The sequence below is a fragment of the Haliotis asinina genome, chromosome 2 (assembly GCF_037392515.1).
Source record: "Haliotis asinina isolate JCU_RB_2024 chromosome 2, JCU_Hal_asi_v2, whole genome shotgun sequence".
Taxonomy (NCBI): Eukaryota; Metazoa; Mollusca; class Gastropoda; order Lepetellida; family Haliotidae; genus Haliotis; species Haliotis asinina.
In genome coordinates, this window is record NC_090281.1 from 21,524,697 (window position 1) to 21,541,276 (window position 16,580).

A 16,580-nucleotide genomic window follows, 5' to 3' on the forward strand; every position below is an offset into this window, starting at 1 on the left:
CAGTTTGGGAAAGGTCAGTTCTGACATGACCTGTTATGAGACGTCCTCAGAACTTTGTAGCAGCAAGCACGCACTTTTAATGATATTTGTTACCAAGCACAAAGGTATGATTTTAATGAGATTTATGAATTCCAGAAAGGATGTCTTCAAACAGTTTAATACCTAACATGTTATCAAAGTACTTAAGTGTTTGTCTGTGTTCCTCTTGAAGATGAGGAAGTTAGTGTGAAATGTACCTGTATCCTAGCTTCCCTGTGGGATTGTTGTATCAAGCAGTCAGTGTAGACTGCTTCAGGGGTTCAAAAGTATTTTTGAAAAGTCACTTGCCACAGGGCAAAACAACTCCTGACTAATTTGCCACTTGCCCTGATTTTGTGACACAATGCGTGATGTTAATGTTTACTGGACTATTTATAGAAGAGTGATATTTTCACTCTCTACTAGCTCTACTTTATTAGTAGTGCTAACTTTAATAGCTTCAGTATGAGCAGATATGAAATGAATTCCAAGACTATTTGCAGTTGCAAGCAAAAGGGGAAATTATCTAGTAGTCTGTGGACAAGTCAGATACCATTATTTTATTGCCTAAAATGAAAACTGACTTGTCCTGGGTGTCAGGCAATGGGATTATTTAACCCCTGCTGCTGCTACACATTGTTGATAGGATCCACTGATCTCGGTGGCAACCAAGGGCAACATAACAGTGCTACATATTTTCCATTGTTTCTCATCATGCACATGATTTCCACAACTCATTCGTACCAATTACCATTTTCTGCCAGCTACGCTTCATTGCCGCAATATGTCAATGATTGCCGTGAATAATGCGGGCTTAAGTTATATATATCGGATGGGCATATGATTGCAACTTTTTTAGACATTATGAGAAAAATTAGATTTGTCCACTAAGATTTCTATTTAGACATGACTCTAGATTTGACTCGATATGCTTTGTAGGGTGTACATCTGGAAACAATATAGTGCCAAACACAGCTGCCTATGTCTCTGTGATGCTTGGTGTCTGGTCTGTGTGTTGGTTGTCATTGTAAACATGTAACAATAATGATCATTATGATATTGAACATAAAAAGAACACCACAAGTTTCCACGTTATGAGCCAGCAAAATCTTTATTAGATACTATTCTCACCAAACATGCTTATGTTTTACATCCAAAATGGCGACTGTGGTCTGAGATGACTGCAATGAGGACCCCCATTGCAGGGGTCGGCTTATGTATGAAACAAACCATTTTGATACTGATTTTAAGGGTCAACTTGGGGTGTCGACTTACCCATGAGATCGGCTTATCTATGGTACTCAGGACTGTGTCTGTATAATACTGATAATGGTATCATTTAGTGACTAGCTACAACTTCAGACTGACATACCTGACATCTGGAAGTAAGCCGGCGTATACCCTAGCACGTGTAACATCTTTGTGTTTCAGTGATGTATTAGATATGGTTAAGTAACAACGGTATCCAGCAGTTACCACTCATGTTTATAGTACTCAGTACTAGAAACTTGACTTGGCGTCTTTTGTATGGAGATTTTAGCTGAAAGTTTACAAAAAATGCTTCTGAAGAAAATGTTTTACAAGTTACAGCCAAATAACCAGGAGCCCGTTTCACAAAACTCTCGTAAGCCTAAGATCTCATAACTTTTCTCGTAGCATTTGTACCTGGTATTCTGTAATATAGGTGCAAATGCTATGAGAAAAGTTACAAGTTAAGAGTTTGTGAAACAGGGCCCTGTATGATATGAGTGCTTTCAAGAGATGAAGTGCTGGAGGTTAGATGTGCAGATTTGTCCGCTAACATTTCTATTAAGACATGACTCTAGACATGACTATGATGGATAGTGTACATCTGGAAACAATATAGTGCCATGTACTGTTGCCTTTGTCTCTGTGATGTTGGGTGTCTGGTTGTAATAGTGAACATGTACATCAGCTGACAATCCATGGTGAAGCTTTCGTGATCATTTATGTCCTCCATTAACCTTTACATCCACCACAATCATTTTTAAGTGTGTTGATTATCAAAATAGTTTTGAATATTTGAGGGAATAGAACCAAACGCAGTGTGAGGTACAGGTGTCTGTTCACAAAACAGATGCCTGATGTATCTCCATCATTGTGTGATATGAATACCAGGTCTTCCGCACCTACAGGTAGGCTACATCATGTGTAGTGTGATAAATTATACTTTTTCACCCTGAACTTTGATGACTTCAAACTGCTCTTTACTTTCTTGCATTAAACATACAGTGAAGCAGCAATCTTTCTTACATATAATTTTGGGGATTTGATAATAATATGTTCTGATTTATCTTGGGGGTTCATTTTATCAAATTCATTGCACCAAATTGCCTTTTTTTGGATTAAATTAGGTTTGATAAGTATTTGGCATTTAGAATGACACATTAACCCAGAAAAGAATGGTGATCATGTCTTGACAACAAAACACTTCAGTGTTTGGTCTCCGAACAGTATGTCAGTTTTCACTCTTTCTTTGATTTACTTTAAGTAATAATCCGAAACAACTTGCCTATTATCTGGCACTCAGTGTCACCTTTGACTTTCATTTTATTAATGTCAAACAGTAATGCAATCCTTTGTGAACTTTTTTCATAAATTGTTATTAATTGTTTTCTTTAGTTTCCATATTTTTTTAAGTGCAGCAGATATTTGTTGAATTGGAATTTTGTTTCATAAAATGCTGCATGTTTAGAGTTTATTGTTGATGAAACACTAGGTCAATCTCTCATTTCATTTGATACATCCAGACATGAAGTTCGTAGATAGGTGACCAGCTATTGATTGTGTGTGTGTGCGTGCACCAGGAGTGTGTTGTGTGACCCACTGACAGGAATATGCAGTCGATAGATGTCCAATCTCTCACACAACTCAGAACTCTTCCACATAGACATCAAACAGCAAACAGGTCTATGCAAATATGAAGTCAATATTCCTTCTATGGCGAGTAGAACGTTAGGTTTTACTGACTGTTGAAAACTTTTGTTGTTTTCTGAGTGCTAAATAGGTTCCAAATTTTACTAGCCAGTCAGGCTAGGTATGTTTGAAAGCTACTAGCCCACAAAATAATTCACTCGCCCAACAATTGAATGTAGAAACTAAGCATATTAGTACAAAACAAAAATACCATTTAAAAACAGATAAGAAAACACATCTGAATTTGTTAAAAATTTTGCTCCAATATGATGAACGTTTTTATCAAGTTATAATTTTGCAAGATGTATGTATTATAGGTTAACAAGTCAGAAAAAGTGCTGTATTTACAACACGACTGTGGAGATTTACTGAACTGACTGGATTTTTAATAGCCTCAGGTAATCTGGCCAGTAGCTACTTCACACTGGTTGTTTTTGTAACAAGTTTATGTTTACTTTTTACTTTACTGAAACCACATTTTTATTTTTAGGTTGCGTTCAGGTATGTATGTAGATGTGCAATGAAAAGAATATTTTTTTAGTCTGTTGTATAATCAGAGTCAACAGGAAAAGTTCTGAATGAACATAGATAGCAAAATTTCGTCCATCATTTGTCTAATTATTACATGTAATCATCTTTTCTGTTACCACAATACTTGCAGTTGTTGACCGAAAGTGTCAGAAAGGCCTCAAGTTCATCAAATTTGTTGTATTTCAGGGACATGCAATACTAATGAATTAGTAGGTGGTGATTACTAGTGTTGGTAATTGGAAACCAGATCCACTATCGATTATCATGGGACTGGTGGTGAACGATTATCGATTATTATGAAAATATATACATTTTTAATGTTATCACCAGCATTTAGGGTGTTTCCACATTTTTTTGTGTTTTCTTTAATGTGTTTTTCTAACTTTTTATTCATGCAATGATAGTGCACACATGCAAGAAAGATATTGTAAAATACAGTGGTAAAACTTTTATGATTGGCACAGCCTTATGCAGTAGAATGCGTGTTTGTAAATATTCGTTAAATGGAATGGGTAGTTTTCTTCATTCAAGTGTGTTATAGTAAAACAACAAAATTCTTATTGATCAAAAATGTTTTTTACAATGGATGAGTATTTTTAATCCTTTCGATCGATTTTTATTATCTTCAATCATCAGAACACCACTAACAATGACGTGAAGTATGGTGAGTTCACAAGACCATGTAAAACCAGATCTAATCAACAAACTGTACCATGTCATCACTATTTTAGATTTCTGCATTTCTTCTCTAAAGTCAATAGAGGCAGTGGAGTAGCCAAGTTGTTAACATGTTTGCTCCTCTCACCAAAGACTTGTGTTTGATTCCAAACATGGTTTCAGTATGTGAATGCTATTTCTGGTGTCCCCAGTTTGATATTGTTGAAGTATTGCTAAAAGGGGCATAACTCTAAACTCAGTCACTCACACTAAACTCAATATTTCCCGTCTTCCACTTGTTGGGTTGGCCTTTTCAGGTTTTGATCTTATTGTCTCTCAGTCACTTCACTCTCTGAAGTGTCCAGTCCCTATGGAAGAAGTGTTTGGTGATCACGGTGTAATATACCTTTTTCATCCAAAACTGGTGATATTGTTTGTGTGAGATCAATTGATCCCTCTAAAGAGATATCGTTTTGACAGTTGATTTTGTACAATGCCATGATGATGCTATAACTGCATGAACTTGATGACATCATAATGCTATGACATCACTGCACAGCAAGCCTAATGGCGATACCGTGTTCAGAGATGTATAGTTTTCATTGAAAACTAAAGAGCGTTTTTCAATGATAAATCATATCTCACCCTCGTGTCTTCGGATGTCAAATGTATCAACACTTCTTGTAAAATATCCTCGGCAAACCTTGGATATCAGTAACTTTATCAACTTGTGTTTATATAATTGATATCATCAGACACATAGTTGAGATCCTCTATATCTGTGGTATATTTGTATCCTCGTTTACTGGGATACACCATCAAGTCAGACATCCCAAAGAGATATATTCAATGATTCTATTCCTGTTGAACGAAGACATAAGGTTCTAGGCAAATACCATGTACCTCATTTTCATAACTGAAGTCTAAGATTCTTAAGGTGTGTCTTATTTGTTATAGTTTATGCAAACAATATTTGAATACAAATGCTAACAGCTCCAAAACAGCTCCAAAATGTTCAAGTGGAACAAAGTGATTTAGTTAGGTTCTTTGAAGACTGCTTATCCAAGGGTGGAGGATTAGCCTGTTGTTTAAAGTGTTATCTCATCACTCCAGAAACAGGTTTTAAACTATATTGGTGCAATGTGTCACACCTGTATGTGATGTACCACATCATGTTGCTGAAATATTCCTAGAAGTGTAGCAAGCCTTAGTTATCCCCTTTAACATGACTACAATTGCAGTTGTTTTCTATAAACCACTGATCCTTTATCTGTTGATAACCTACAGGGTGTAACATCATATGATCAGCCAGTAATGTATGCTGACACCACATTTTGTGTAGATACAGTTGCACTCACGTCTGAGCCTAAATCTAAGTCACTGCATTGAATATACAGTCTGTATGTTTTGTGTTTTGAACGTATGTTATTATTCCTGTCAATGTTATTATATCCCAAGGTGTCTTTTAAAAGCACTTGTTGTAGCATGTCACATTGTTGTGAATAAATGCCATTATTTTATTAAAACTCTTGCCTGTTTTAACTTCGCTTACCAGACATTGAATGATCTTTGGCTGCTGACATCCAGAGACTGTCAGTCACCATTCATAACTTCCTAGTTAATATTTTTGACATTTCAGTATCTGAACAATTGCCAGCATTAACATTTTCTGAAAATATATAACTTTCAAGACTCAGGAATTGGTTTTCAGTGTTTCGTTTGATATGCTTAATGACACAATATAAACAAAAAATGAAATATTAATCTCACATGAAAGTGTGAGCTCGTCACATTTACGAATCCCACATGGGTACAATATCTAAAACGGGCATATCTTGTGTCCCCCATTGTGATATTCCTGGAATATTGCAAATACTGGCTTAAAACCATGTCCACAATTCTCCAGAGGTGTACATGTAATTCATACACAGTACACTGTATTTACAGAAGTTGCCTTAATACACATCAGTTACGCAGCATTGATGAATAACGTTTGAATGCAATCCACAGAAACCGTCTCTTATTGGACCTGCCAGTATGGTTGTAAATGTATGACGCGAAGGATGTTGGCGAATACAAGACTAGAATTTATTACTGATGTGCACATAAGACCATTTACAGTGTAATCTGAGTAACTTGCATGACAATGTGACTTTACCTTATTCTGGCACTGGTAATGCATTGTTTGATAATCGATTTCCAGAGCAACTAACTGGCCATAACGAACCTCTCCCTTCTGTCCTTTGTAACCAGATCTTTCCCTGTGGCGTCCCAGGGAACTGGACACTCCATAATGGCAGTGTTGGCCACCTGCAACCCGAGATGCACACGGTTGCTTTCATTTTGTTACAATGGTGAATTGCAGATACAGATGTTTCAATCCTAGTAGCAGTGGCATATAATAGCTGCATATGAAGATGTTCTAGGTGCACAAAGCGTCTTAACGCTATGACTTCTTAAGCCTTTGTTGGAGCATGGGAGTTACAACCATTGTAGAACTAAGATCGCTTTGTGAAAGAGGGCTCTGATTCAAACTACAGTACCTGTGTTTGAGGGTGTGATGCGGATGTAGATGTACTGACTGAAACTACGGTACCTGTATCAGAGGGGTGTACTACGGATGTAGATGTACTGACTATACGTGCTGTACCATTGTCAGAGGGGTGTAATACGAGTGTAGATGTACTGACTCAAACTACTGTACCTTTGTCAGAGGTATGTAATACAGGTGTAGATGTACTGACTCAGTCTACTGTACCGGTTTCAGAGGGGTGTAATACGGGTGTAGATGTACTGACTCATACTACTGTACCTGTGTCAGAGGGGTGTAATACGGGGATGAAGCCTTTTATGGGTAGATAACGTCTTTCTCAAGTCTTCATCATCATGATACCAACTTCTAAAATGCCACTTAAAGAAGGGTGAAATACGGGTTTAGAAGTACTGGGCCCTGATCCATAATGGTACCTGTGTCAGAGAGGTGTAATACGTGTAGATGTACTGACTGAAACTACTGTGTAACAGTGGTGTAATACAGGTGTAGATGTACTGACTCATACTACTGTACCTGTGTCAGAGGGGTGTAATACGGGTGTAGATGTACTGACTGAAACTACTGTACCTGTGTAACAGTGGTGTAATACAGGTGTAGATGTACTGACTCATACTACTGTACCTGTGTCAGAGGGGTGTAATACGGGTGTAGATGTACTGACTGAAACTACTGTACCTGTGTAACAGTGGTGTAATACAGGTGTAGATGTACTGACTCATACTACTGTACCTGTGTCAGAGGGGTGTAATATGGGTGTAGATGCTCCATCACTGGGTTGTTGCTGGCTTTGTTGTAGGCGCACAGTAAGGCCCATCTCCTCATGCTGCTCATGTTAGCACTGGATGTGTGTAGAACATTGCCGTGGAAGTACAAGGCGTCACCTGTTTGATATGTTGAGAACCACAAAGTGGAACAACTTCACTCAGAAACTGCAGGCACTAACGTCTCTTGTGATGGTATGTTCAGAAACCGATGTATCACCACAGAGGTTTTATGGCAAGAGAAAGTACCGATTTACCTGGATTTAGCTCCACATAGAGATGCTCACACACTTTGCTGATCTCCGACACTCGGTTCACATCAGCTCCTATCTGACGGCCGACAATACCGTGTTCTACACGTCCACACAGATGTGAACCGGATAATATCTGAAATATACAACACAACTACATCGTCGCTTAAACAGCCACCAGTACACTACTAAACTACGACACCTTTCATACTGCCGGGTACCCGTAAAGATCCTTGCTAGAAATGATCTTCAGTACCCTTTTTCGTTAGAGGTGAAGAACGGAATCAGGTGGTCATGCTCGCTGACTTGGCTGGCACAGGTCATAGAATCCCAATTGCGTAGATCAATGCTCATGCTGTTGATCACTGGATTCTCTAGTCCCGACTCGATTTCTTTCAGACCGATGTTATATAGCTGCACTATTGCTGAGCGAAATTACTTAGTTGTACTTATAGGTATGACACACCCGAATATATATACTCTCCAAAATATAAAAGTGGGGGAACCTGAACTTTGAAGTCGGGTAGAAAGAAAACCCATTAAGGAACGTTACAATGACATTCGTCTTGTGTATGCAGCATCATTTCACGTTCTCATCACACGCAAACACAATGCATGGGAAGCACGTGCACAACGCGGGTGCCTCCTACACGGGCATCGGGTGTCATTATGAATCTTGTCGTTTTTCAGGCAGGTCGATAAATCACTGTAGACCATTTTTTCCTATAATGTTCTTGCATCTGTGCACGGTCAGGGATTTCAGGGTCAAATCACACACTACTGACTGAAAATCGTAAACCTGAAATGTTCATGTCATACTTCATTCACCTAACAAGGGAGATAACTGAACGAACAGCTTTCCTTTGAATGAAATCCATGTGGTGATACATTCTCAAAACATCCATTATTATTGTATCAACATTGATTCAATCACATATATCTCCCAATTTCGACAATCGTACATTGAAAGTACAGTTCCCCTGCTTTTTCTTGAAAGTATAACATACTCCTAGTAGCAGGTTGTACATTACCTGCAGGCAGCCATTCTCCCGGGTACATTTGTCCAGCGCGATGAATACAGTCATCATATCAGGAAAGAGACACCCGTTCCGATACCAGTAACTGAAACACACCTATCGGGTCAGTGAAGTTCAGCACCAGAGTGGGTTAGTGAGTTTAGTTTTACCCCACACTCAGCAATATTCCACCTATATGGCGGTGGTCTGTTAATAATTGAGTCTGGACCAGACAATCCTGTGATCAACAACATGAGCATCGATCTGCGCAATTGGGAACCAATGACATGTGTCAACCAAGTCAGCGAGCCTGACCACCCGATCACGTTAGTCATCTAACTAAACTCAATCACCCACTTTCTTGGTACCAGTAACTGAAACCTTGATCTAGTCTTTCTGGTACCAGTAGTTGGAATCTGGACAATTACAGTAAAAAACTCAAACCTGCATTTTGGACAACCTTTATGGGACTAGTATGCAATTATCTAATATGTATGCCTGATATTTTGCGATGTATGTTATGAATTCTGGACAGCTTGGACCGCATCCGTGGTGTAGTGGTTAGAACGTGCGCCCGGAGAGCGGAAGGTCGCGGGGTTCGATCCCCGACCGCGTCATACCAAACGTTATTTAAAATACGGTACTTGTTGGTCCCTGACTGGCGTTCGGCTTTAATGAGGACAACAAGGATTGGTCGGCTTGGGATCAGAATAATGTATTTGAGTGGGGTGTTCATACAAAATAAAATTATAACATTTCACAAAGTGTTCCCCGGATTAATCACGGGGTGGGGTGGGTGGTGTACCTACCCATAATCCTGATGCCAGACAAAGCTACCTCCTGTCTTTGCTTCTTTCATCATCAGCTTGGTGTGGTAATGGTATACCTCCCCAGACAACAACTTAAACATAGATAACGGTACATTAACTCACTATATATCATGGGAATATTACCGCTGTTACCTCAGCGCCGTTATACTTAAGCAATATAAGGAGGGATATAATCTGTCAATGTTACAACACCTCGAGGTGACTTTAAAAACGCTTATTGTAGTATGCCACATCGTTGTGTATGAATGCCATTATTTTATTAAAACTATTGCTGGTTTAATTTCGCTGACCTAAACCGAATGTTCTTTATCTGCTAACATCTAGAGACTGTCCATCACAATTCGTAAATTCCTAGTTATCATTTTTGACATTTCTGCACAATTGCCAGCATGAACATTTTCCGAAAATGCATTCCTTTCAAGACAAATGAATGGATGAATATGGCTTTCAGCGATTCATTTGATATGCATAAGAGCACAATGGAAGCAAAACATTATAACTCTTAATTCAGCGTAAGGGCTTCAGAGGGGTATATGTAGTATGTACAGTCTTCACGGACACACACCAGTAACGCAACATTTGTGAATAACAGGGACAACAGCCGGTCATTCCCCGTCGCTCATTGGTTATTGTCTAAATGTGGCCAGGGTTACTTGCCTTTGCACACGTCCCCGCAACCTTGCTGCATCGAGCCACCATTCCGGTGACGTCATTCCCAGGGTGATTCCACAAACACAGTCGACTCTCTCGGTCTTTGTCATCCTTGTTCTGCATCAGAGAAGAGCCAGTGCTTTGTTATGAAATGCTGAACCTTACCACTCGAGCAGCGTCATCAATGAGAAAGCTGTTTATATACTCACGGAAACAAATAAGGTAACGCGTGAAAGTACACGTGTTCCTTTATTTATTTCCAGAATTTCACTCACATTGCAATACATACCCTGTGCTTTCATGTGTTCCCTTTTTCCTTTCACTGGGTATATGTTTCATCGATGAACACATTTACAGTGAAAGAAAGCTCTATACTTTACACAAGACACAAACACCTTTACGAGTAAAGAACATGATATTGACGATGACACCACAAGACAAACTTCAAGGAAACCATGAATGTCAAAGAACACTTACACCGTAAGCAAATTTATCGATGACGGAATTGTCTTCTACCACGTCCATCACTCGATTCAGTTCACTGTGGCTCAACAGTCCCCTACGACAAGGAAAAACTTGAAATATAGCCCTTCAGACGGTGAGTACTTATGTATGTGTGTATGTCTGTGTGCATGTGCGAGCGTTTATAACAGAGAGTGCACGTGTATGTGTTTGGTTGTCATAATATCTACGTATTTGTGACATTCTTAGCGTATTTCTCGTACGTTTAAAGCATACGAAATGTATACTGACCAGCAAAAGAAACGTAAGTTTCGAAAAAAATGAAATCTCATAAATGTAAGCGTCCATGTTTATGTCTTATATTTCAAAACGTGACAAAAAACAGAGTTGCGTTTCTTTTGCCGTTCAGTATATATCAATAAAAATAAAACAGCCAATACACAGTCAATACCTCAGGAGTAAATAACCGTTGTTGTTGAAACATTCTTGCATATCGTCCGTAACAGTAAACGTGTCCTCCTCGAAGTTGTAGTCTGCAAAACATAGTGGATATATAATCATACGTGGATATCTACCACACATTGCTATTGTTCAGTAATGGTTTCAAATCGGGATCAGCACACATCTTCCTTATCCTGCTATGATAGGAAGGTTGTGAGTGGGGGTGTGTGAGTTTAGTTTTACGCCGCAATCAGCAATATTCAAGCTATATGACGGCGGTCTGTAAATAATCGAGTCTGGACCAGACAATCCAGTGATCAACAGCATGAGCATCGATCTGCGCAAATGGGAACCGATGACATTTCGACAAGCTTAGTCGCCTTTTATGGCAAGCATGAGTTGCTGAAGGCCTATTCATGAGATGAGTAGAAATCCAGCTCAGGCATATATGACCTGAGTATACCCGGCTCAGACATCAATGAGGTGAGTATATCCAGGTCAGGCATACAGAAGGTGAGCAGATCCAGTTCAGACATACATGAAGTGAGCACATCCACCTCAGACATACAGAAAGTAATTAGATACAGCTCAGACATACATGAGGTAATTAGATACAGCTCAGACATATACGAGGTAATTAGATACAGCTCAGACATACATGAGGTAATTAGATACAGCTCAGACATATACGAGGTAATTAGATACAGCTCAGACATATACGAGGTAATTAGATACAGCTCAGACATATACGAGGTAATTAGATACAGCTCAGACATATACGAGGTAATTAGATACAGCTCAGACATATACGAGGTAATTAGATACAGCTCAGACATATACGAGGTAATTAGATACAGCTCAGACATATACGAGGTAATTAGATACAGCTCAGACATATACGAGGTAATTAGATACAGCTCAGACATACATGAGGTAATTAGATACAGCTCAGACATACATGAGGTAATTAGATACAGCTCAGACATATACGAGGTAATTAGATACAGCTCAGACATATACGAGGTAATTAGATACAGCTCAGACATATACGAGGTAATTAGATACAGCTCAGACATATACGAGGTAATTAGATACAGCTCAGACATACATCGGGAGAGTAGATCCAACTGAGACATACATGTGGAGAGTAGATCCAGTTTAGACACGCATGAGGTGAGTAGGTCCAGGTCAGACATATATAGGGTGAGTAGGTCCAGCTTAGACGTAACATGGGGTGAGTAGGTCCAGCTAAGACATACATGAGGTGAGTAGATTGAGCTCAGACATCCATGATAAGTAGAAACCCAGCTCAGACACACATAAGCAGGAATCCAGTGAGACTTTTATGAGTTTAGTTTGTGAATAATGCCATGTTGTTTCAACAATGTTTATCACTACAAAACTGCCCTTCACCAGATGAAGGGGCAAGTATTAGCCCAGAAGCGTCGTGTGTAAATAATGCAGAAGTTGCACATCCTTATCAGTGTCTAGTATTACCTTATCAGCGTCTAAATGCCTATCACACATCTCAGTTTGCAGTCTGTCATATTTATTGTGAAAACTGTGCACACTCATAGATAGAATAACGCATAGACGAGCACCCAAAGAATAAACGGAAGATAGAGGGATAATAGAGGGGTTTCAATAAATAGAATCTCACCTTTTAGGGGCATTGCTGTGTCAGAGAACTCCACTAAAATAGTGTGCTATAAAAGAGAAAATAATGACGCAGTTGAGCACGTGTAATACAACTACCAACGTGTACTTCCACACACATCACTGTACATTACCAAGTTTATATATTTCGTGTACAGCTGCCAACATACCTGACCTGGCAGCTGGAAGGGATAGACACGGAGATATGTACAACTGCAGGTGAATATGTTGACAGATTATAAAGACAACCTTGACCTACTGGGGCACATAAACACGCGTAACGGTTTAACATATGGTAGATCACACGCGTGTCTCAACATCAAAGCCACTGGAACCTGCGCTAAACACAGCACACTGTATCCCGTATACATGTATTAGGGCTGCACGGTATTACCGATATATCGCAATGTATCCCGTATACATGTATTAGGGCTGCACGGTATTACCGATATATCGCAATGTATCCCGTATACATGTATTAGGGCTGCACGGTATTACCGATATATCGCAATGTATCCCGTATACGTGTATTAGGGCTGCACGGTATTACCGGTATATCGCAATGTATCCCGTATACATGTATTAGGGCTGCACGGTATTACCGATATATCGCAATGTATCCCGTATACATGTATTAGGGCTGCACGGTATTACCGATATATCGCAATGTATCCCGTATACGTGTATTAGGGCTGCACGGTATTACCGGTATATCGCAATGTATCCCGTATACATGTATTAGGGCTGCACGGTATTACCGATATATCGCAATGTATCCCGTATACATGTATTAGGGCTGCACGGTATTACCGGTATATCGCAATGTATCCCGTATACGTGTATTAGGGCTGCACGGTATTACCGATATATCGCAATGTATCCCGTATACATGTATTAGGGCTGCACGGTATTACCGGTATATCGCAATGTATCCCGTATACATGTATTAGGGCTGCACGGTATTACCGGTATATCGCAATGTATCCCGTATACGTGTATTAGGGCTGCACGGTATTACCGATATATCGCAATGTATCCCGTATACATGTATTAGGGCTGCACGGTATTACCGGTATATCGCAATGTATCCCGTATACATGTATTAGGGCTGCACGGTATTACCGGTATATCGCAATACGCTCTTTAAACGATACGTATTACAATATTTTTTCTGGGAACCGATATTTTGGGTAAAGAACATATTTGAAGTTTCTGTAATAATCTTTATGATTTAAATTAAAATCTACACATACTTTTATTGACAGCAGTTGTTTTCCTTCGTTATTCAATTACGAAACTACATACTGTAATGCTATAAATTGTGATTAACATGCACAGTTAGTGTCACTCACTGTCAAACAGTTAAGGTCCCATTATAATTGCAATACCTATCGCAATACATGTCGCAGTTTTATATTGCAATACAATTTTGATGTCAATACACGGCCCTATCGTATGTATTACATACTGTAGAATGAAACGACATTCCCGTTGATATCAAACGGGTCAGAGTCAGATAAAGTGAACTAAAAATTGCCATCTGTTCGTAAATTACGTGATGTATCAGTTGAACAAATTAATGCCAGTAAGCAGATTTGAATGACCGTCTAGAAATTCCACTTGCCGGCGTTCGTAAATCCTGCAATATTATACATCGAAATGGACAACGTAATTTCCATTGTGGTGCAGGTTTGACTGGGATGTGCTGACGCTCAGTTTGGTCCGCAGGGCAAGAGTAGAAGTTAGAAACAGAGGGCTCCTTTGCCTCAGGATGATGGCCGAAACTCACACAAATGATTAAAAAAGCAGTTGTGCACAGATACTGACGTAGAGTCATAGAGTAGTGTCTTAGTAACTCGCCATTCCTGAAAAACAATGAAGCCGAGGTTCCGGAAGGTCCAAGCCACATAATCTTTAAAGATTGTAGAGCTACGGAGATATTGTCTTTGAAGGGCATTTAGAAGTGATACACACTTTTTTTTCATTCACCTGATGAAGAAGTCGTGACTTCACAACAAAAGATGTCATCCATAAAAAAACTCTTGTCTTTACGGCGATATTACCCTTAGGTGACAAAAAAAGTTTGGGTCTACAATTTTCAGTCAGTAGTGTGTGATTTGACCCTGAATAGTCAGACATTTATCCAGACGACGCGGCATACTGCGTATGAGACTCCCAATAGCTCTTGGGGGGAGCCTGTTCCATTCATCCTGTAGTGCAAGGCCGATGTCATCCAGCGTAGTCGTTGGCCTTTGATGTTGACGCACACGCCTCCCTTTTATGTCCCAGACGTGTTCGATGGGGTCAAGGCTCATAGCTGGCCATGGCATACGATAGGTGTTGGGCTGCGGGAGGTGATCATTGACGATACGTGCACGGCGTGCATGGGCACGGTCATCCTGAAGATGAACTGACGACCGACCGACCTGCCTCGCAAAGGGGACAACAAAGGGGGGTCAGTATGTTGTCTCGGTAGTATTGCCCTGTGACCCTTCCTTGCACAACATGAGAAGGGGTTCGGTCAGTCATAGTGATACCACCCCATACCATTACTGACCCACCTCCAAATCGATCGTGTGGTCTCAGGTTGTTGTTAGCATGGCGTTCATTTCTTCTTCGCCAGACCTGACCACTCCTGTCAAGGAAGTCCAAGGTGAATCTTGACTCGTCTGAAAACATGACACGCGACCAACGACGATTTCTCCAGCGTCTACGTGTCCTACACCACTGTTGTCTTTGTCACGATCAGTCAAGGGGGGTACAACACGGGGCCGTCGAGGATGCAAAGGAGCTGCACGGGGCCGATTCCCAATCGCCTGACCAGAACACCAATAGCCTGATTAAGACTGGCTGCAATTTGATTTGCCGTTTGAACTCGATTCCTTTAAAGCCTGGTTACGAATGAAACGGACCTGTACTTTTGATGTTGACCTTGGACGACCTGAACGCGGTCGATCATCAACATTTTGGGTTTGTTGGTATCTGTTCCAAAGTCTGTTAATGACTGACTTGGAAACAGTATGCACCATTCCAGCTGCACGTAAATGTTCATCATGTTGCACAAGCTGCATTGCAAATTCAAACAATGTAAACGACTGGAAGCATACACTAACAACTGTGTGATGCACAGATGCAAAACAATTATCGGAAAATTGCTCTTCAGTGATTTATCGACCTGCCTGAAAAACGCCAAGATTCATAATGACACCCCATGCACGCGTAGGAGGCACCCAGGTTGTGCACGTGCTTCCCATGCATTGTGTTTGCGTGTGGTGATAACGTGAAATGATGCTGCATACACAAGATGACTGTCATTGTAACGTTCCTCAATGGGTTTTCTTTCTACCCGACTTCAAAGCTCAGGTTCCCCTACTTTTCTTAAAGACTTTAACTCGGAATACAGAAGTTAGTAATTCCCCAGCAGTAACTGCCTGACATCCCACACGACAGGTTTGACTGCAAGCAGGATCTGGGATCTAGGATTCGATGCACACGTCCATTGTTGACCTGGGCTGACTTGCACGAATCGATCTTCAACATAGGCCTAAGATAGTCGTAGCGCTAAGATCGCTTGTGCAAGTGGGCCCTGTGACGTATGCTCAACTGAAATTTATTCATGAACAACTTCTTGATCTATATACCTCATAACATTGCATGCCATAAAAGGCGACTGTGCTTGTCGTAAGAGGCGACTAACGGGATCGGGTGGTCAGGCTCGCTGACTTGGTTGACACGTGTCATCGGTTCCCAATTGCGCAGATCGATGTTCATGTTGTTGATCACAGGATTGTCTGGTCCAGACTTGATTATTTACA

The 16,580-nt window shown here is 40.2% G+C and overlaps 1 protein-coding gene across 3 annotated transcripts; it reads right to left on the minus strand.

Annotated features, from left to right (window-relative positions):
* Nucleotides 1–6,207: 6,207 nt before the first annotated feature.
* LOC137272344 (L-proline trans-4-hydroxylase-like) lies at nucleotides 6,208–13,013 on the minus strand. Of its 3 annotated transcripts, XM_067804712.1 has the most exons (10): nucleotides 12,936–13,013; nucleotides 12,770–12,815; nucleotides 11,120–11,201; nucleotides 10,684–10,765; nucleotides 10,213–10,323; nucleotides 9,535–9,626; nucleotides 8,741–8,831; nucleotides 7,716–7,845; nucleotides 7,427–7,578; nucleotides 6,210–6,453 (listed from the first exon to the last, which is right to left on the minus strand). In XM_067804712.1, exons 2-10 carry the CDS (start codon nucleotides 12,780–12,782, stop codon nucleotides 6,352–6,354), a joined length of 855 nt encoding a protein of 284 aa, XP_067660813.1. In that variant the 5' UTR covers nucleotides 12,783–12,815; nucleotides 12,936–13,013; the 3' UTR covers nucleotides 6,210–6,351. The 3 variants fall into 3 exon arrangements, with proteins under 3 accessions (XP_067660812.1, XP_067660814.1, XP_067660813.1); XM_067804711.1 differs by lacking the exons at nucleotides 12,770–12,815; nucleotides 12,936–13,013 and adding an exon at nucleotides 12,369–12,507 and having other exon boundaries at nucleotides 6,208–6,453; XM_067804713.1 differs by having other exon boundaries at nucleotides 6,209–6,453; nucleotides 12,770–12,974.
* Nucleotides 13,014–16,580: the final 3,567 nt, after the last annotated feature.